The sequence below is a fragment of the Rattus norvegicus genome, chromosome 8 (genome assembly GCF_021556685.1).
Source record: "Rattus norvegicus strain SHRSP/BbbUtx chromosome 8, alternate assembly SHRSP_T2T, whole genome shotgun sequence".
Classification (NCBI taxonomy): Eukaryota; Metazoa; Chordata; class Mammalia; order Rodentia; family Muridae; genus Rattus; species Rattus norvegicus.
In genome coordinates this window covers 74,062,404-74,084,491 of record NC_141541.1, presented here as the reverse complement: position 1 = coordinate 74,084,491, position 22,088 = coordinate 74,062,404, and the positions used below count along the sequence as shown (strand labels likewise).

Here is a 22,088-nt window from a genome sequence, read left to right as displayed (position 1 = left end):
AACTCTCATATTAGTCTGATAGGTCTAATGCAGAATTTACCTGTACATGTACTTCAGAATATTTTTTTTTTAATAAGCAAAGGCGAGGTTTATTACAGAGAGGGGATCTCCGGGTCGACAAGTATCCTGTGCAGGAGACAGAGGTGTCGACCCAGAATATTTTTAAGAGACCTTGAGAGCTGTTATCTAAGACCCAACAAAGGGGGAAAATGTCATTAACAGCCTCCAAGCACAGGTCACTTGAATAAGAGAGAGAATTTATAATAGGATGTTTAGGAAGACCAGAACATTCACTAGAGTTATAGTAGTCAGAACATACTGTGGTTATTGTTGCTTGCTGTTTGAGTCCAAGCATCCACTTGAAAATGGTCTAAGTAATAACTCTGCGTGTGCATGCTTATGCTTTAAAGTGAGTTCTTCCTTTGGAAGAACAGCAGTGCTCTGAACTCCTGAGCCATTTCTGTACCCCAATGCTACTTTTTCTAATGCTCTATGTGATAAATTCTGTGTGTATATATGCACTGCTTGGTGCCCGTGGAATCCTGAAGAGGCCATCAGTCTCCCTGGAACTGGAGTTATAGAGACGGTTGTGAGACACCATGTGGGCGCTGGGAATGGAGCCTGGTTTCATCTCCAGCCCCAGTAGTAATTGTTTGCTTGTTTGTTTGTTTGTTTTCCTCAAGACATGGTTTTTTTTTGTATAGCCTTGTCTGCCCTGGAACTAGCTGTGAGGACCAGGTTGACCTTGAACTCACAGAGATTCACTTACCTCTGCTTCTCAAGCAATGGAATTAATGGCTTGTGCCACCGCAGCCCAGCTTTTTTTTTTTTTCCCCTTTTCTATTTTGATATGGGGTTTCTTTGTGTAGCCCTGGCTCTCCTGGAACTTCCTGTGGAGGCCAGGTTTGCCTGCCTCAGTCTCCTGCATGCTGGGATTAAAAGTGTGCACCACCATGCCCATTTTCCTGTAATAAATTCTTAGTAGTAACCTTTTTTTACAAGGTTTTTTATATTTGCTTGTCTTTTTCATATTTACTAATTTTACTTCATGGTTACAAGCTTTTTTTGTTTGTATTGTATGTATGTATGTATGTATGTATGTGTGTATGTATGTATTCTGTATGTATGTATAGCACATACATTCCTGGTGCTGGTTAAGACCAGGAAAGGGTGTTATATCCTCTGGAAATGGACGGCTAAGAACCAAACCTGCAAGAGCAATAAGTACTCTGAAGTGTTGAGGCATTTGCCCAGGTTGATCGATTGATCTCCTTCCTTCCGTCCGTCCGTCCGTTCTTCCTTCCTTCCTTCCTCCCTCCCTCCCTCCCTCCCTCTCTCCCTCTCTCCCTCTCTCTCTTTCTTTCTGGGATGTTTGATGACTTGGCAGTTAAGAACACTTGCTGCTTTTCCAGGAGACCCAAATTTGGTTCCCAGCACCCACATCAGATTGTTTACAACTGCCTGTAACCCCAGCTTCAGGGGATATAACACCTACTTCTGGCCTCTGTGAGAACCTGTGCTCATAGGAGCACATATGCATACGCAGACACACATACATACACACATATATAGTAAATAATGTATTTGGGGAGAGGCACATTAATCACATGTGTGTAGATTAGAGGACATTGTGCAGGAGTCAGTTCTCTTCACTGTTTGGGCCCTTAGAATTAAACCTAGAGTCATCAGGCGTAGTAGCAAACTCCTTTATCAACACTGAGCCATCTTGCCCGTCCAATAGCTCATTACTTGACAATGAACATAAATTTCTTAAGACTTTCTTACATAGCAGCAGTGGTAATGCAGGCCTTTAATCCCAGCCGTGAGGAGGCAGTGGCAGGTAGATCTGTATTATTCCAGGCCAGCCACGGCTACATAGTGAGATCCTGCATAGGAAGGAAGGAAGGAAGGAAGGAAGGAAGGAAGGAAGGAAGGAAGGAAGGAAGGGAGGGAGGGAGGAAGGAAGGAAAAATATTTACTTATGTAATTATCCACCCATCAATAAATATTTGTGTTTCCAGTATAAGTTCAACAGCATTGTAGATACTAAAGGAAGTGATAAAAATCAGCCGTAGGTTCTGCCCTTGAATGTTTGCAAGTCTACTAGATAGGTGTGTTAAGATCGGAAGTGAAGATGTTTTGTGTTTGCTGTGGTTGCTGGAGTAAACACAGTAAGCATGCTGTACGGGTACTGCAGCACTTAGCGTAGCCTCTGCCCAAAAGTTGTTGGGCATGGGGGTACAACCCTATAATGCCAGCATTCTTCAGGCTGAGGCAAGAAGACTGCAGGATTCCAAAGTTCCAGCCTGGTAGCATTGTGAGACCTAAGAGTCTGCAAGGCCTGAGGGAGGGAGAGACTACCTTTTCAGGACTTGAAGGAGGGAAAATATAATTTCTAGTCAGAAGAAATTCCATATCTTTGTATTCACTTTGGATAATAATAACAAACAATATCATACTCATCACTATGTGCTACACTCCTGCGCATGTATGTTATTTCCTAAACCTCTTGACAATTTGGGACAGGCATGGAAGCACACTTTTGTGAGACAGGGTTTCTCTGTGTAGCCCTTGCTGTCCTAGAACTCACTTTATAGACCAAGCTGACCTCAAACTAACAGAGTTCTGCCTGCCTCTGCCTCTTGAGTGCTAGGATTAAAGGCATGTGTCACCACTACCCAGCTCAGTAGCACACACTTTTTAATCCCAGCAGTTGAGAATTAGAAATAGGTGGATCTCAAGTAAATTCAAGGCCATACTGGTCCATAAAGCAAGTTCTGTGCCTCCCAATAAGATATTGGAGATTTGCTCTGTGGTTAAGAGCACTGACTGCTTTTCCAGAACACTTGGGTTTAGTACCCAGCACCCACATGTTAGTACACAATGTCTGTAGCTCTTGTTGCAGGGGTTCTAACATTTGGCCTCAGTGGTACACTGACATACTTGCAGACAAACCAACCATATACATAAAGTAAAACAAAATAAACAACACCAAAACTTTCTAAACTAAGTATCATTACCCTACATAAAACTTAGAGTAACCTGGGGTTGGGGATTTAGCTCAGTGGTAGAGCGCTTGCCTAGCAAGTGCAAGGCTCTGGGTTCGGTCCGCAGCTCTGAAAAAAAGAAAAGAAAAAAAAAAAAAACTTAGAGTAACCTAAATGGCAAAAGATGATAGAGTTGAGATTTGGTGTTGAAATTGTCCTCTGTAGTTGGTAGAAAAGCACATTCCAAAGTGGTGAGGAGATAATGGAAGCAAAGGCATGGGCGGGAAGTCAGGGTCTGCGTGGCTAGTGTGGCAAGCCCATCTGTTGGGCTCACAAAGCATGTGAGTAAAGAGGAAGCACCAGCAGACAGGAGTCGTTATGGTCAGATGGTAGACTGTCCAGGATGATGGAGCACTGAGGGAGGGTCTGTTTCTCTAGTGAGCTGGGAAGTGTGGAGGAGTGTTTTGAAAGTTTTTATGAAGCAGTAAGGTGATAAGAACCCTGCCGAAGGAAAACTCATTGGTCAAAATGTGAAAGACGGACAGAAAGATTCTGAAGGTGGAAAGACTGCTGTAGTCCAGTGTAAGGACATGTAGAGATCTAGTTCATGATAATGATAGGAGAGTTGGACAACAGAGGGACAAGCACAACGGGCCTGGTGTTGGTAGAATCAAGTGTTTGATGAGACAGGTTAATTTTACCCCAAACAAACCAAGGCTTTGGAGAGGTGAGCTGCTTGACCTAGAAGGACTTGTGGCCTCACTTTCTGGCATTCTATTGAAGACATCTTGGTTTATCATCTAGTCTTCTGTGTTACATAGCAAATTTATTCTCATATTTTGTTATATAACCATATATTGAATAAATACTAATGAAGCAAAAAGAAAAGAATTAAGTATATATTGTCACTTATAACAAGCACTGGGATGAAGATTAAGGAGCAGAACTTTAAGGTAATGTTCCATCCCTCAGGATGTCAGGCTAGTTGCTTGGTTGGACTGCCATGTTCTCCTGTAGGTCTGGTGTTCTCCACACTTGTTCTTTAGCCAGTGCTGCCCATGGATTTCTTATCCTCTTGCTTCCACTTTCTTTTTTTTTTTTTTTAATTATTTTTTATTTATTTATTTAATGAATGTGAGTACACTGTCGCTGTCTTCATGTATACCAGAAGAGGGCATCAGATCTCATTACAGATGGTTGTGAGCCACCATGGGGTTGCTGGGAATTGAACTCAGGACCTCTGGAAGAGCAGTCAAAGCTCTTAACCACTGAGCCATCTCTCCAGCCCCTTTTTTCTACTTTCTAATGTTGGGATTGCAGGCATTTGTTTCCATGCCTGGCTTTGATGTGTTAACCTCTAGAGTTTTAGGATTACCAGCCACTTTGAAGGGAATGTAAATGAGAACTACTGTTAAAACTATTATTATTTTTTTATTAATAGTTTCATACACATATAAAATACATCCTTCTGGGTTGTATGCCTTTCATCACAGCACTAGGAGTTTGAGGCCAACCTAGTCAACAGAGAGAATTCCAGGACAGCCAGGGCTACCCAGAGGGAAAAACAAAACAAAACGAACAAACAAAACATCTTGCTTGTAGCCATTCCTAACACCTGCCATGTTTATCAAAGGTGCAGTTACTGTCAGGATGCTCTCTTTCTTTAGACCTGCAGTGCTTGTGGCTGCCATCTTTATCAGACACTGCCTTTCTGTGCATCCTTACCTCAATCTTGGAGTCAGTTTTCAGCTAACTGGATTTCAGAGCCTGGTTCATATATTATCTAGTTGTGCCCCTTCCTCCCAGCAAATACATGTTCTTGTCAATAAATTGCTTCTTTTTTTCACCAATAATTTATTTTACATCCCAGTATCAGCCCCCTTCTCCTCCCAGTCCCCGCCCCATACACAGCTCTTCCTCCATTCCCCTCCCCTTCTCCTTTGAGAAGAGGGAAAGTCCTGAGTGTCACCTCACACTGGCTTACCAAGTCATTGCAGGACAAGGCACACCCTCTCCCCCTGAGACAAGACTTGGCAGTCCAGGTAGGGGAATGGAATCCACAGACAGACAACAGATTCAGGGACAGCTCTTACTCCAGTTGTTGGGGACCTGCATGAAGACCAAACTGTGCATCTGCTACACATGTGTGGGGTGGGGTGGTGGTGTATGTGAACTGTTTCTTAAGTGTTTGCTTTTGCTGTTTGTCATCAGGAGACAGGAAAAAGATTCTATAAGTCATGGGCTAGAGCTATAGTTCAGTGATAGTGCTTGGCCATCATGCTCAAGTCACCACCACCACCACACACACACACACACACACACACACACACACACACACACACACACACACACACTCGCACACACGCACGCACGCACGCACGCACACACACTCACTCACTCACTCTGCAATGTGTATATAAAATTCACCTGGGGATCTGTTGGGAAGAGAGACATAATTAACGAGTTACTGATCATTTTAACACAAGGACAAAATGGGGGCTTCATGAGTTTGGCAGAAATTTTTATTTGGCTCTAAATCAGTAGTAGTTGCCAAAGATAGTACTAACCTTTTTCCTCTCTGCTATGAAAATGACTAAAGAAATGTTTTCTAAATGACCAGTGAACAGTTTCCCCAGAGAGGAGAAGAAATAGCTGTTTGGCAGTTAATTACCTGTTGTGTTAGACAGCTATGAAAGTTATGAGGCATGAAAGAGAGGTAGCCCTCCTCTGGCTGGAACTCCAGAGAGAAGTCTCTCTAGACCAGAGTCTTTGGCCAACGTTGGGTTGTTCCTTCATTATACAGCTCCTACTTCCTGACCTGTTTATTATGCTCTGTCAGTGACCCTTAAACGTAGCATCTGAGCTGCATGTGGCATTAGAGCGTATTTGTGCTCTTTGTTACCCCTGATGATTGATTCTCGCTGAGCCTGCTGCTTTTGCTTCTTTGTAAATCTCGACCAGAGATACAAAGCCCTTTTTTTTCCCCTCCACAGTGTTGGGCATTGAACCAAGGGCATTTTGCATGCTGGTAGATCACCTTTGAGCTATATCCCCAACCTCGCTTATACTTTTTCATTTTGATACAGTATCACTGAGTTGCCCAAGCTCTCTTTGAACTCTCTCTACAGCCCAGGCAGACCTTGAACTTGTACTTGCCTTCCTCAACCTTCCCAGTAGTTGGGATTAGAGGCCCACATTACCAGGGCCAACTAAGTATCCCTTAATGTGTCTGTAGTGTGGTCCTTAGTGTCCAGACCTCAAGGACAAGGGTTATGTTCTTGGGAGATACAAGGCTTATCCAAATGGGCTTCTCTTTAGTGAATGTGACAAGGCATAGTAATCTCTCCCATAATAGATAGGCCTCCGTCTGTGGACTGCTTTGTTCCTCATTTCTATTTCTTGTGAACACTCTCAAGTTCAGTGGAAGTTGTGGTAAAGGGCCCATGATCCCAGCTGCCCCTCGATGCCAACAGTATTCAACAGTTATTCACTGATTGCCTAATATATGCTGTGTCTGGTCCTAGCAGAGGGAGAGCAGAGGACATCTGGTGTCTTCCTCTATCAGTCTTATCTTCTGAGACAGTCTCCCACTAAACTTGAAGCTTTCCTAGCCCCGTTTCCTTCACAGCAAATGCTCTTAGGCACTGAGCCATCCCTACCCCTCCAGGGGTGGGGTGTGGAAATGTCTGCCCTTTTGAAGCTTTCATCTTGGTAAAGGGAAACAAAAAATATAAATAATTTATGTTATCACATCATGGTAAGTACTATGGGAAAAGATAGGTAGGAAAGAGGTTCAAAGTGCTAAATTTATAGGGCAATTGGTGCTGTGATTTCATTTTGTTTTAATTACTTATTTTTGTTGGTGCTGGTTATTGAACCAGAGCCTTGTGTGTACTTGGCAAGCACTCTACTGCTGATTTTTAAAATTGTGGGGACGGGAGAGATTTATGTCAGAATTGACATTTGGACAAAGTCCTAAAGGAAGAACATGATGAAGCCCTGTAGTAAGGCTTTAAAACATTCTAGGAAGCCAGGTACAGAGGCAAACTCGACTTCTGATGATTTGGGTCACAGCCCCTCCTTTTGGGGATATGAAAGTGAATGTGGAGCTGAGAGAAATTTAACAATATAAAAGGTTTCTGAATTGAAAATGCCAGAAATTAATTAAAATTCACATGAATATAGCTGTTTCTGGCAGACCTCATCCATTGCTGTATCAAATAAGTTCACCATAGCCTTGGTACACAGTTTGTGTTGTGCTTGACACACTATACAAGGTTTACCAGTGCTGCCTGGATCTTCTTTACTCAGACACCAGACTGCTCTCTTCTGAATTACAGTGTTCTTACTATCCATAGGAAGTGTTTTTTTTTTTTTCTGTTTTAGAAACACTTTAATTATGGAAAATAAAAATTTGTTTTTCTACCATCATTTCTCAGCACATAAATATCAAATTAGTATATCTTTGGATTATGTTTAAATATTCATCCTATTGCTTCTTTGAGTTGTTTCACAGAACATTAGAGAAGTGGTTTTTAAATGTATATGTATGTCATGTGTGCAGGTGCCTGTAGAGGCCAGAAGTGAGTGTTAGAGCCCCTGGACCTGCCTGATGTTGGTGCTAGAAGCAGATTCTGGTCCTCTGAAAGAGCAGGAGGTACCCTTAACCCCTAACCAAGTTCTGCAGCACCTAACCTGAGCTCTTAACCTTTTACTTTTATTGTGATAAACTTTATAGAAGAAAATCTTTTCCATTTTAAGCATATTTATGTGTTACGGTTCAATGACATTAAATATGTTCATAATGGAGTATAGTTACTGTCACTGCCTGATATCCTAACCACCAACCCACACCTACTAAATCATAGTCGCCCCCCTCTCCCCTCTCACTCCCTGATATAACCGCTAGCTCACTTTTTTGTTTCGGGGAGAGAGTTGGTTTACGAGACAGGGTCTCACTTAAGTAGTTCTGACTGTCCTAGAACTCACTTAGTAGACTAGGCTGGCCTCGAACTCACAGAGATCCACCTGCCTTCCTAGTACTGGAGTTAAACTATGCCCAGCCACTTATTTTCATTTTTAAAAAAAATGTTTCATTTCTTTTTTAAAATTTGAGTGTATGTATGTACACCACCTATGTACAGGAGCCATGAAAGTCAAAAGACAATGTTGGATAACCTGGAACTGGAGTCACAGGCAGATGTGTGCTACCTTGGTGCTGGGAGCCAAACTTAGGTCCTATCTCTCCAGCCCTTTCTCTCTCCTTCCTTCCTTCCTTCCACCATATGTGCTTGCATATGCACAAGCATATAAATCATGGTGTTTGTGTGGAGGTTATAAGGCAACTTTATACAAAATAAGAGGGCACCTAGTATCTTTGCTACATTTACTTATTTATTTGATACATACATACATACATACATACATACATACATACATACATACATTCATTCATTCATTTATGGACAGTCTGTATCCTGGAATTCTGTATATGAATTAGGTAGGCCTAAAACTCATAAAGATCCATCTGCCTCTGCTTCTTAAGTGCTGGGATCAAAGGTGTGCGCCATCACACCCATCCTCTACCTTTGTGTGCGATGCTTGCTTTTTACCCTCTTATCCAGCTAACTGCTCCTATTTTACTTCCTATCCATGTGACTTTGCCTGTTCTAATTACCTTTTTATCATGCAGAATCTGTCTTTTTATGTCTTATTTCATTTACCATGCTTCCATAGTTTTCTCATGTTGTAGAATGTCTCAGCATTTCCTGTCTTTCTCAGATTGGAAACTGGAAAATACTCTGATGGAGGTAGAGTCTTAATATTTTTTTATTCAGCTGTTATAGCGCTGTTGGTGTTGCTTAGAACATTAGTGTGCAAGTAGCCATCTGAGATGCTTTCAGTTTCTTTTCTGTTGCTGGGGATAATGATAAATCTCTGCTGAACCTTTTGAGGAGCTTTCGAACTGTTTTCCTCTGTGGCTGTGGCACTTTACATTTACATCAGCAATGCAGCAGGGATCTGCCTCCTCATACCTGTGCCACCTTTTGGTTCTTGCTTTTGTCACATGTAGGCCATCTTAGTATGAAATGGTATCTCATTGTGGTGATTTGTGTGTGCATGGGTACACACACACACACACTCCTTGTATGTGGGAATGTGGGAAGCATATGTCACAGGGCATGCTTGGAAGTCAGAGAACAACTTTACCTGGAGTTGTCCTCTTCCACTGTGTGTGCTGAAACTCGGGGCGTTAGGTTTAGCAGTGCAGCAAGTATCTTGCCCCGCTGAACCATCCTCCTTGTGTTTTGATTTGCATTTGCAGGACCTTGGAAAGATTGCTGTTACACTGAAGGAGAGCAACACGATTGTAAATGCAGCTAAGGCTGGAAGATGAAAAACAGCCAAAAAATAGGAAAACTAGGAAGAAAATGATACTTTGGAAGTTAAGTGGGGATCATGTTTAAGACAGAGGAATAGAAATTTGTCAGGCTAGGAATGTAGCTCAATGCTAGAGCATTTGCTTACCATATGCGAGGCTTTGGATTTGATCCCTAACACCATAAAAATATATATGCTAAATAAATGGGCTAGCCAGGTGTGATAGCACATCCCTAATTTAATTCCAGCATTTACTGGAGAGGCAGAGACAGCCTGTCAGATTTTCCAGGATAGCATAATTAAGATAAAACTGAGAGCTGATCATTTAATTTAGCAACATGGAGGTTAGCAGTGACCGTTACAGGAGTAGTTCTATAGCAGGTTAAAAACAGCTGGGTGCGGAAGTGCACACCTTTAACCCCTGCACTCCAAAAGCAGATGGACCTTTGTGAGTTGGAGGCCAACCTGGTCTACAAGTGAGCCCAGAATAGCCAGGGATATGTAAAGAGACCCTGTCTCACAAACAAACAAACATAAATAAATAAGATTTGAAAATATGTAAATAAATGCAGGCCAGGGAGGTAGTTCAGTAGGTAGAGGCTTGTAACACAATCACAATCACCTGAGTTCCATCACCACATAAAGCTCGATGTGGTAGCTCACATCCACAGTCACAGTGCCAGCATTCCTAAGGTGAGAAGAGAGAATGCTGTTCAGCAACAGAAGTAACAAGAAAGACCCTGCCCTGAAACAAGGTAGAAGGCAAGAACCAGCTCACAAAACTTGTCCCTTGGCCTACACACATTGGTAGTCTTCTTCAGTTCCTCTTCAGCTTTTTGAGAGTTAATCCTCTGAGAACCTGGAGCTCACAGACGTAAGCTCACAGTGAGCTGCATGAGTGAGTCTCTGTCCCACTCCACTCAGTGTGCCTACTAATCTATCCTCCCAGCTCCTTTACTGCAAATATTTCCATTTTGTTTATAAGTATGTTGTTTGTGACTGATACTTGATACTAAGTTTATATTTTATGTATGAGTACACTGTAGCTGTCCTAAGACGCACCAGAAGAGGGCATCGGATCTCATTACAGATGGTTGAGAGCCACCATGTGCTTGCTGGGAATTGAACTCAGGACCTCTGGAAGAGCAGTCAGTGCTCTTAACCACTGAGCCATCTCTCCAACCAGAGAGGGTAGATCTTAAAAGGTGACTAAGAAAATAAGAAATAAAGTTCTGTTTTTCATAGTAGTTACTGGGAAAAGAGCTTGTGTGGTAACTAAGTGTGACCGAGATGCCTATCAGTCACTTATCACACATGCTGCACGATAGACATCCTAAGATAAGAAATAATGAAAATCAGATCATCTGGGCATTGCTAGAGAATATTTCTGCCAACCCATAATAGTTCCCTAATCTGTCATTATGTAGCTGGCAGAGTCTTACTTTAGGTTATGTCTGCTTTTGCATACAAAAATTTTAAAAAATTACCACTCTTTTAACTATACAAGAAAATTAGTTTTGTGGCATGACTTTTTTCAGAAAGTCCTATTGCTTACCTTTCTCCCTAAGCAGGTCTGGAATATACCCAGCTGAACAGCCTTTACATGCTCAAACCTTTCAGAATAAATCATCTTCCTTCCCCTTAGTAAGAATAGGGTTGTGTATACTGTTTCTGACAGAATTTCCATAAATGCTTTAATTTCCTCAAGTCTTCCAGAGCTTCCATTGGGTTGAACCTAGGGTGCTGCCCAACATCCCTGACTCTCATGACTGGTTGTGTTAAAAGAACAGTCAGTTCTCAATCTCTTTGAGAAATTTCAATCATCCTTTGTTTGTGAAGCCGATTCTACTCTTGGAAGCCAGAGATGGCGGGCAACAGCCTGTGTACTACCATGTTAAGAGTTGCAGAAAGGTAGAGGTCTGTTCTTGTTTGTTGAGCACAGTCCTCCTGGTCTGTGAACTGGAGAGCACATTTGTCTCAACCAGCCTGAATGTTTTTCTTTCCAGTTCCCGGACATCAGTCAAGAGTCTGACTCTCCATTTGTCTTCATCTGCAAAAATCCCCAGGAAATGGTTGTGAAGTTCCCTATTAAAGGAAATCCTAAAATCTGTAAGTCATCATCTTTGATGATCTCAAATACCATTCTTTTGTATTTAGTGTTCTACTTGGTGTTGGGAAAATTATGTTTATCAATAGCATTAATGATATATTTATTATACTATGGCTTTTCAAAGTATACCTTGGTGTATAATTATTGGCACGATAGCAAACTGCTCTAAACTTTTTGTGCAGGACCCCAACACATTACATGTTACTTATCAGTGAGCTAGACTTGCTACTGCAGTCTGTAATCTCAGCATTTGGGAGGAGGAGGTAGGACTGTAAGTGTGAAGATAGCTGGTACTGTATAAGTGGGACTCAAAACAAAACACTACAGAAAATGGCTAATTGGGTGTCAGTAAACCCAACACTAAGGAGAGTAGAGGTTTGAGGATCAGAAGTTCGTGGTTATCACACTACTTAGGGATTTCCAGAGCAGTCTCCTGTGCTGCTACAATTACACCTTGTTTCTAAAACAAAAAACAAAAACAAAAAAAGAAAAGAAACCTGGTAGGCCAGTCTGAAGTTCATGAGCTTCTGTCTCAATATTTTTATTTTATTTAAGACTTAAGAAATCTCTTTTCCTTTTTAAGATTTATTTATTTTATGTATGAGTACACTGTCACTGTCTTCAGACATACCAGAAGAGGGCATCAGATTCCATTACAGATGGTTGTGAGCCACCATGTGGTTGGTGGGAATTGAACTCAGGACCTCTGGAATAGCAGTCAGTGCTCTTAACCGCTGAGCCATCTCTCCAGCCCCATTTTATTATTATTTTTAAACAGATTTAATTCACTTTATTTTTCTTGTATAAAAACCCTTATGTGGTAGGTAGGCACAGCTGGAGCTTGAATCCTTGAACAGAGAGACTGTGGTGTTGGTTTTCACAAGATGATCAGTGAATTCCTGATAAGGAGAACAGTCTCTTTCCAGAAGTCAGAGGTCAGGCAGCTGTAAGTCTTAGAGATGGCATCAAAGGTGGCCTTGGCACAGTTGCTCAGGGTAGCAGTGCAGCCACTGATGTGTAGCAGTCATTTATACTGGACGTCCTCAGTAGCTTCTTGGGCACAGGAGCAGAGACAATGCCAGTTCTTCTGTGGGGAGGGATGAGACGTACCAGCATAGAGCCACAGCAGCCTGTCACCTTGCACAGACTTATGGGGCTTGCCAATCTTGTTCCCCCAGTAGCACAGGGACAGTGGAGAACTTGGCCAAGATGCTGGACCCTCGGGTGGCAGCGGCTATCTCCTTGGAGCACTTAACACCAACTCCATTGTGACCATTGTAGTCCCCAATAGTGACAAAAGTCTTGAACCTGGTCTGCTGGCCAGCCTGAGACTGTTTAATGTGCATTGGTGTTTGCCTGAATGTGTGTCTATGCGAGGGTATCAGATCCCCTGGAGCCTGAGTTATAGGTGGTTGTGAGTTGCCATGTGGGTGCTGAGAATTGAACCCCATCCTCTGGAAGAACAGCCAGTGCTCTTAATCACTGAGCCATCTCTCCAGCCCCAAATTTAAAATACTGCATTATATCTTACAAAACACATGAAAATCTCTATGAGAGTTATAGGAATCATGACTAACACTTTTCCCCCTTGTAACTTCTTGCTCATCTGTTTCATATGATTTGGTATGTTTTGTTTTGAGACAGTCTCACTATATGTAGTCCAAACTAGCATAGAACTCAAAGCAATTCTCCTGCCTCACTCTCTTTAAGTGTTGAGATTATAGATATGTTGAGTACTGAAATGCTTTATGTATTAAATGTAAAAATATTGAAAAAACACAAAAAACTAAACATTATTACTACTCTGAAGAGAATGTGATATATGTTCACTATATTAACCCAAGTCTTTATGACAGTCTTAGGTAGCCCAGGCTGACCTTAAACTCTCTGGATAGCTGAGGATGATCTTGAACTCCTGTTTCTACCTTCAGAATGCCAAGATTATAGATGTATACTATAATGCTAAGGTTAGAATCCACATCTTAGAAGAACTAGGCTCTAGGATATAGTGGTCACTCCGCTGGTAAGGGTGCTACTGACAAGCCTGAAAACTCAAGTTCAATCTCTATTTGGTGGAAGGAAAGGATTGAGTCCTGATTACATGTACACAGTGTTACAATGGCATGCATGATCATACATACACATACAGTGTACACATACATATATACATACATAGAACATACATACGTGCATACATACAAACAATGAAAAATAAAAGGTAAGGCTGCCTCCTCTGTAAGAAGCCTGAGTTCCTTGCTTTAACCCAGTTGGCTTAAGAGTTGATTCTTTTAATCGTCATGTGGTTAGATGTTACAGATATGAAAGGTTGTTAAGAGTTCACAGATTGCTGACACTAGTCTGGCTTTCTTTAATGCTTCCCGAGTACTGGGATAATGTGACAAAACACCTGGCTAAGTTAGGAGATTTTTTTTTTTTAAGATTTATTTTATTTATTATATATATAAGTACACTGTAGCTGTCTTCAGATACAGAGGGCATCGGATCTCTTTACAGATGGTTGTGAGCCACCATGTGGTTGCTGGGAATTGAACTCAGGACCTCTGGAAGAGCAGTCGGGTGCTCTTAACCGCTGAGCCATCTCTCCAGCCCAAGTTAAGAGATTTTGCAGAGGATAGAAGTTCCATTCCCAGCACACATGACAGCTCAAAGCTGGAACTCCAATTCCAGGGGATCTGGGGATCTCACACTTTCTTCTGGACTCTGTGGGCACCAAACCCACATGTGGTACATATACATACGCACAGGCAAAAACACTCACATAAAATAAAAGATCTTTTAAAAATAATAAATGTTATTCACAAAGCATTTACATTGTATTGTATTAAGTATGACAATCTATAATGAGAATTTAAATTATACAAGAAGATATAGAATGCATGTAAGCCTCATACCATTTCATGTAAGGGACTCATAAAATACCTATGGAGTTTTATATTTGTGAGGATTCTAGAGCCAAAGCGCCACAAATACAGAGACAATTATTATTTTAATTAGTTAATTAAATGTCTTAGTGTGCTTGGTCTATAGAAAGCACATGTTAACCATAATCTCAACAATTCTATGAATTAGGTTTTACCCACTCCTTTTGATTTTGTGCTAAGTAATCAGGTTTAGGAAAGTTTTGAGGGTTTAGATTCAAGTAATTAATTAATCTAATTAATTAATTAAAGCCTATAGAACCAGATATTCTCAGTTATTCCCAGCCAAGTAATAACCAGGCTTGACCCTGCTTAGCTTCCAAGATCAAACTAGGCAAGTTTAGTTTGTGGGGTTTTTGTTGTTGTTGTTTGTTTTGTTTTGTTTTTTTAAGATTTATTTATTTTTATTTTATGTGCACTGGTGTTTTGACTACATGTATGTCTGTGTGAGGGTATCAGATCCCCTGGAACTAGAGTTACAGACAGTTGTGAGCTGCCATGTGGGTGCTAGGAATTGAACCTGGGTCCTCTGGAAGAACAGCCAGTGCTCCTACCCACTGAGCCATCTCTCCAGCCCCTGTGCTTGCATTTTTTGAGATAGAATCTCTAGGGTCTTAGTGTGTGGTCTAAGCTGACTTCAGCTGCATTGTAAAACCTAGACTGACCTTGAACTCAAGACCCTCCTGCCTCACTCCCTAGAGAATTACAATTGCAGGTGTGAGACACCACACCAACTCAGAAATTGCTTTTTTTCTCATCTTTCTGGCTGTTTTTCTGTTCCTTTTACTTTATCCAATTGCCTCAGGAACAAATTTCCAATTTATATTTCATTTTTAGGACACAATATCATGGCACTAAAAAGGGTCGTTAAGTAGGGTGTAGTCTGTTTTCTCCTGTTAGTTGAAAATAAATTGAAGAATGGAAATGACGAGGTGATATCCTTACACAGCTAGAGGAAATCTGAGGAACAAGCCTAAAATAAAAAAAAAAACCCAAGGCAATACTGAGAACTGGATATCTGGAGACTTCAGTAGATCCCAGATTCTCACATTAGTGTGTCGTAAAAGCCGGAAGAAGACTTGATACTTACTCGAATCTCACTCTGTACCACCACCTTTTATCTGCTGCTTTGTGTTACTTAGTGGACTCAGTTTTAGTGAGGATTTAAAATCTGTGTTAGTTGCCTTTTTCCGTTTGTTTTTTGTGGTTGTTTGTTTTGTCTTTGAGACGAGGTCTCATATGATCCCCGTTGGTCTTTAATTCACTACGGAGCTAAGTCTAGCCTTGAACTGGCCCTTCTGTTCCCACCTCTGTTGAATTTATTTGATGAAAGTGTTTATTGACCACCTACCAGTTGACAGTCCCTTCAGTGTTGTGAGGGAGACAAAAGAAAATCTGTCTTGAGATAGGGCTCTTTGCCAGCTTGCTGTCACATTCACATGCCCAGTGAGGCGGCCTATGGGATGAAAGAACTAAGTCACTGGGAATGCCCACATTCTAAAGCCCAAATTACAATCAACGGTGTTGTGACATTATGGATAGCATTTGGGTAGCACAGAAAAAGGTGTACTGCTGTTCTAGAAGCAGGTGCAGCCCTGAAAAACTAGGGAAAGAGACCTAAAGGAACGTGCAGGGCTGAGGCTGGTTTTCTCCCAGGCTCCTTGTGCAGCAGTTAGAACACGCATTCTTATCGTAATTGGACAAATGAGGCCATTGAAATCCAGAGAGGCTGAATGACTTGTCTGGTTCATACAGGTATTAACCAGCTTCTAGTGAGAGTTCATTCTGTCACATCCGATTGCTCAACAAGTGAAAAGAAGCAACCTCTGAGTAGCAGTGCTGCTGGGTATGTGCTCACAGCGTGCCAGGCTGCCCTGTACCAGGACTCTGCATGAAGCTTTTCTATATTAGTAGCATAGCATCGTCATCACTGTTGACCTAAATGAGGCTTTTTGAGGGAAAAAAATAAATTTTTAAGCTTTTTTTTCTCAGACTAAATAGGAACTTGAAAATTTTTCCTCATGAAATAGATGCTTTCAAAGACAGCTCACACTTCACTAATAAGCTACATCCTGGTAGATCAAGGCGTCAGTTTCAAGATCACATCATTGGAGGATTTCTCATTTGGATCACTTGAGACACAAGCAGGGGTTGGGGATTTAGCTCAGTGGTAGAGCGCTTGCCTAGGAAGCGCAAGACCCTGGGTTCAGTCCCCAGCTCCGAAAAAAAAAAAAGAACCAAAAAGAAAAAAGAGACACAAGCAGGCTTTATTTTGGTTTTTTGTTTGTTTTTGTTTTCTTTTTCTTGATTTATTTTGTTTGAAGCAGAGGCATGCTATGTATAGTTTTTACTGGCCAAGAACTTGCTACGTAGACCAACCTGTTCTCGAATAGATGGGATCCTTTGCTTCCAGAGTGCAGCTCTCTGCATAAACCTGACAGCCGCTGAGGTTGCTTGTCTTCTCGGTGTAACACTTAGAAGAGCCATATAATCTATGACCTTTACCCCCTTAGCTGGTGATAGGGACCCTCTGTCAGGAAAGCATTTATGTGGATTCTACTCCACTGCCTCAGGTCACTCCCCCTATTAAGTATGAGACAGCAAAAGGATGAGTTGAACCGCTTTTCCCACTGTGAGGGAGGTTCATGCTTTGTACTCAGCTAGTTAACAGGTCAGAGGAATGGGTCTCCTACTGTGTGAAGTGCATTTCTGTATAGCATGCCCCTGTCCTTTCTTCTTTTCTGTTTATCTACAGGTCTGTGATCTTTAGAAAATTTATGTTAGTATCACACATCATAACCTACAAAGTTAGAAATATTAGCTACTTAAATTCTTTAGATAAATGTGTGTGTGTGTGTATGTGTGTGTCTGTGTGTCTGTGTATGTTTGTCTGTCTATGTCTACAGTATTCCCACTGCTTTCTTCTTAGAAAATAAAACCCTGAAGTTTGGAAATGTCCAGCGTCCTGAAGCAAGATAATTGAATGTGACAGGAACACAGTAACCAGAAGACCTAGGAGGCCAGGAAAGATTTGCAATGCAAATATAAAAATAAATAATGAGTGAGACTTCTTTTTTCTCTTACAGGGAAACTGGATTCCAAGATCCATCAAGGAGCAAAGAAGGGGTTAATGAAGCAGAATAAAGCTGTCTGACCCAGGAAAAAAGGAACTATACAACATAGTGGAGTCTTGTGTACTAAATTGCTATCCGCTGGTCCTTTGGGATGGAAGCAGTAGAAAGCTAAAAGGCTTGGCACCAGGCTTCGGTCTCTGAGAATTTAAACTCTTACCAAATCTGTATATTTTTTTCTTAAAGGATGGGATTCTTTATGTAGTGGGTCAAAAATCTTTAAATATGTTATTTATAAAAACTCATTTTAAAAATTCTAGGTCTTTGACATTTTCCTCAGAACTAAATTCAAAACAGGAAGGAACAAATTGGAAATTATTTTCCTCTGTGAGATTTGTATTTGTAATTAGGAAAATCTTAACATATATTAACATTTTTACAAGAGACTCTTTGAATTTAATTTTTTTTCTCAAAATAATAGAATGGAGAATATTAGGATGATGGAGGAGTCTTTGTTTAATATAAGCCTGTGATGAAGTGAGAATGTTCTTACCAAATGTTCTGCTTTTGACATCTTGAGACTGGGTCTCATTCTGTGACCCAGGCTTGCCTGGAACTTACAAAGTCCTCCTGCCAAAGCCTCTCAAGTGCCAATGTGTAGATCAATAGTGGCATGCTCAGCTTCTAACCAAGTCTCTCAGAGTGGAAGCTAGAGTTCCCATCCTTAGCAGGTTTTCTTTCTTTCTGGAAAAGATAACATGAAGACATATTTCTTTGTGCTTTAGTTTGAAAATATGGCTTAGACTGGGAAGTGAGGAAGCCACCTGCTAATGCAGCCTGAAGCTGCCCTGTTTATTTTGTTAGTGTTGTTTGCAAAAGTATCATGTAGATGGGACAATTAGAGAAAAACTAGAAATACAATCCTTTGGTAAATACATCAAAAAGCCCTCTAATGTGGAAAGCAAGCCTTTTTAAAACTATAAATATCCTGAAAGCCATGCCTGGAAAAATAAGGATTGGTTTGAAGTGAGATTTTTCACTGGTCCCTTTAACCCTTCTCAGGAATCACTTGTTTCTGAGGCTCTTCTAAAGTGCTCCTGGGATCTCAGTTGCTGGGTCCTAGGAAGTTCATGATTTTAAATGTTCTGCTCTTTAAAACACTACGACCACACTGGGGATGTTGGACTCTCTCCAACAGTTTGTGTGCTTGACTTAAAAAAGAAAGAGCAAGTGAGAAAGAAAAAAACAGTACCTTGTATTATGAAAAAGATTGATTTCCCTTTCTTTAATCCTACATATTCAGCATTTATTTGCATTGAAATGCCTCCACTCGGTCCACATCAATGCTCACTCAGCTGTGAACTGCTTGTTGCATAGCATTGGTCCTATGGGGACTGACCCCTCTGGATTCCCAGGGAAGCCCTATCAGATCCCAGTCCTAGTGGTGCACACAGGCAGTACCCTCGCTTGTTCTGCTGGACCTCTGTGTGGAAAGTGGAAGAAGACAGTTAATGGCATGTACTAACCTCAGAGATGTCTTTTTGGCCTCTTGGAAACCCTACCATTGTTGAAGGCAAAACTGTGTTTATTTTGTAGTTAATAGTTTACCAAGCAGTAGCACCTCAAATTCTATGCTGAAATTGTCTGGCTCTCTTAATATCAAAATAAAGTTGAAAGATAGAATGAGAAAAGACAAGGAAGGGGGGTTCTCTGCTCTTTTATTTGAAGACAGCCTTTGTACAGAAGAGTATAGATTACTTTGTCTATGTGGATAATTTGTGTGCACACCTTAAAAGAAAAAAGTCAGGAATGTCAACAGCTTACCTCCTCAGCCCAAGCTTTGCAAGTTTGTGAGAACCCACCTCAGCTTCTCAAATACACAGCCAGAACCACATAAATAAATGGCAGGACTACTTGGAAACTTCTCCTTTTCATGGTTAGGCTGAGAAAGTCTGTCTTTGGTTCACATGGTAGTGGTAGTATAAGGTCTCTCTTCTGTTTGCTGAGACCCAAGGGAGGAAGTGTGGGAGAAGCTTGCGGGTAGATGGCCCTCAGTTGCTCACTGATGAATAGTATAATTTAAAGTCGGATGGAAACTCTTAGTAGCCTGAGTCCAAACTTGTCCAAGAATAGCCTGTGGTGTATTATGACACTTCTCTCTGGCCCTGTTACACTGGGGTAGTTTTGCCTAAGGAAGTTCTGAGTTTCTGAGTTGCTTTTCTGTTGCTGCTTCTGTGTTCCCTTTTGAATGACTGAATTAAGATGCCATTAATTTATACAGTAAAGGAAATGGCTTTTTTTGTTTTTTTTCCAGACAAGATTCAGTTTCCTTTATTTGAGCTCATAATAGTGCATATCAGAAATTATTAGAGTTGATGAGATCTTATCCTTAGAGAAGTACTTAGAATAGTTAAGAATTTGGCCAGATATGGGAGTATACATCTTTAATCCCAGCACTCAGGAGGCTGAGGCAAGTGGTCTCTGAGTTCCAGGCCAGTAAAGGCTATATAGTAAGCCCTGTCACACAGGAAAAAAGAAAAAGAATTTGGATTTTTTTTTCTTCTTCTTTAGCTAATACAGAGAACTAAGTGTCCTGTCTTTTCTTTTTAAACTGGAATTTTATTGTAAACCCATTTTCCCCCTAGCATGTAAATGTGAGACACTTCAAAGATTACATTTACAAATAAGTATAGTTACGGGCTTCTATGATTTATGACACTTAATCTTTTCCATTTTAATTACTGTCTCTCTTGTAGCCCATTCATGTGGTGGCCATTTAATTTAGAGGATTTGTTTAATGCCATGTGGGGCCTAGCCACGATTAGATGGCATGGGGCTGTTCACTTGACCAGCTCAGCCACTAATCTGGAGAAATCAGCTAACTTGGGTCTGTCAGGCCGGGAGGACGGAAGTCAGTCCAGTGATAAAGGATATTTTCTTCCTTGAGATTCAAATAGCAAGCATACATCTGCTATTCTCAGCTTCTGTGAATGCGTTTGGGAGGAGGCGATCCACACCAACAGCTCCAAGGCAGCAAGGGATGCAGCCTGCAGAGAGCTTTTCTACTTCTCTCCTGCAGAGAAAAAAGAACACAGCCACAGTGCCATCCTCGTCACAATGAACTTGAATAAATGTCCATTTACGTGTGTGAACACAAGAGAGGAAATGTAAACTGACAGGATGTTGAATTTCAGTTGTGAAGATGGGATAGCCCAGAAACAAATCCCAGTAAAAAGTACCTGAGATTAGAGTCAGGGAAAAGGGGGGAGAAGGGGGTACCCAAATCCACAGAGAGATGTGTCAGGAAAGAAGTTCTGGGCATGAGTAGAAAAGCACACATTAGACTTAAGAAGAGTCTAGTTGGACATGGTGGTTGCACGCCTTTAGTCCCAGCATTTGGGATGCAGAAGCAGGTGGTTCCCTAGAGTTGTGCTGTCTAATATGGTAGCCACTGGCCACACTCTGTTTAAATTTGAATTCAATTTTAAGTAAAGCCTCATTTGTTCAGTCACTGTATCTTCAGTGCCCTAATAGCTCATATGTAGCTGGTGACTTCTGAACTGAACAGCAGGGGGCAGGGCTTAGCAGTCATTCCATTAAGAGCAGGTAGCAAATGGCTTTGGTTTTATAAACCATTCAGTTTGCTGTTGAACTGCAAATACATCCGTGGAGAATGTGAGTAAGTAAGCTTGGCTCCATCTAGTAAAACTGTTTGTTTGTTTGTTTTTGGAGACTCTCTTTTGAGACAGTCTCTCTGTGTAAGCCCAGTTCAAGCCCAGGCCTAACCTTGAATTTAGCAAGCTCCCAAGTGCTGGAGTCTGTACCACCACACCAGATTCATATAATTTTTGTGTTGTAAAATATATTCTTCTATTTAATTATTGTTAAAATGTAAAAACTAGTTTTTAACTCATAGGATTTGCCAAAACATGTGGTGAATCTGATTTGTTCTTTGAGCTATTATTTTGCCAATACTTGCTCTAGAGATATAAGAAGTCAAAACCTGAGATTCTCTTACTGTCTTATGCATTAGATCCTTGTCTTTAGTCAGAGTCAGCTAACTGATTAAAAGCTAAGTAGAACTGTTTACTTGTCCCCCAATTGTTTTAGTCTATTTCTACAATGTTAAACACTTAATTAAATCACAGAAATATAGAACACTAAACCCTGTTTTTCCTCTCTGTTAAGTAAACCCTCATTTTGTAATATAGCATATAGATTGGAAAGTTGGCTGTCCCCGAGTCAGTTCTGTCCCTTTACTATCCAAGAACAGTGTGACTATTGACTAAAAGGGTATTATTACTTTTTCCTAGACTAGACGGTTAGTGTTCATCTTTAAGCTGTCAGCCCTCCCACCCTCCTTTTCTTTTTGTGGAGATAGCAAGGGAGAGTGAAGGGACCTTATGATTCACATAAGTCACATGCTATTTAGAATGGCACCAGTAAAGAATGCCCTTAGAATAAGAAAATAAAGGTAACTGCATAGCCCAATAAAATGTTAAGGACACAGGAAGAGCATGATGGGGGTTCTAGAGAATTAAGATAAACACTGGTTTGCTGTGGTAGGAGGTGGAAATCTTAGGTCATGAAGCTGTTTCAT

General features: G+C 41.0%; 1 protein-coding gene across 9 annotated transcripts in view; it reads left to right on the top strand.

Moving 5' to 3' along the window:
• Positions 1–21,653, top strand: part of Trip4 (thyroid hormone receptor interactor 4) — a 90,190-nt gene extending 68,537 nt beyond the window's left edge. For 6 of the 9 annotated variants that reach the window (NM_001433738.1, NM_001433742.1, NM_001433739.1 and 3 more), the window contains 2 exon segments: positions 11,375–11,477; positions 17,504–21,653. In NM_001433738.1, coding sequence (NP_001420667.1) covers positions 11,375–11,477; positions 17,504–17,571 — 171 coding nt within the window. In that variant the 3' untranslated portion in view covers positions 17,572–21,653. 9 annotated transcript variants of the gene reach the window in all.
• The last annotated feature ends 435 nt before the right edge of the window (positions 21,654–22,088 follow it).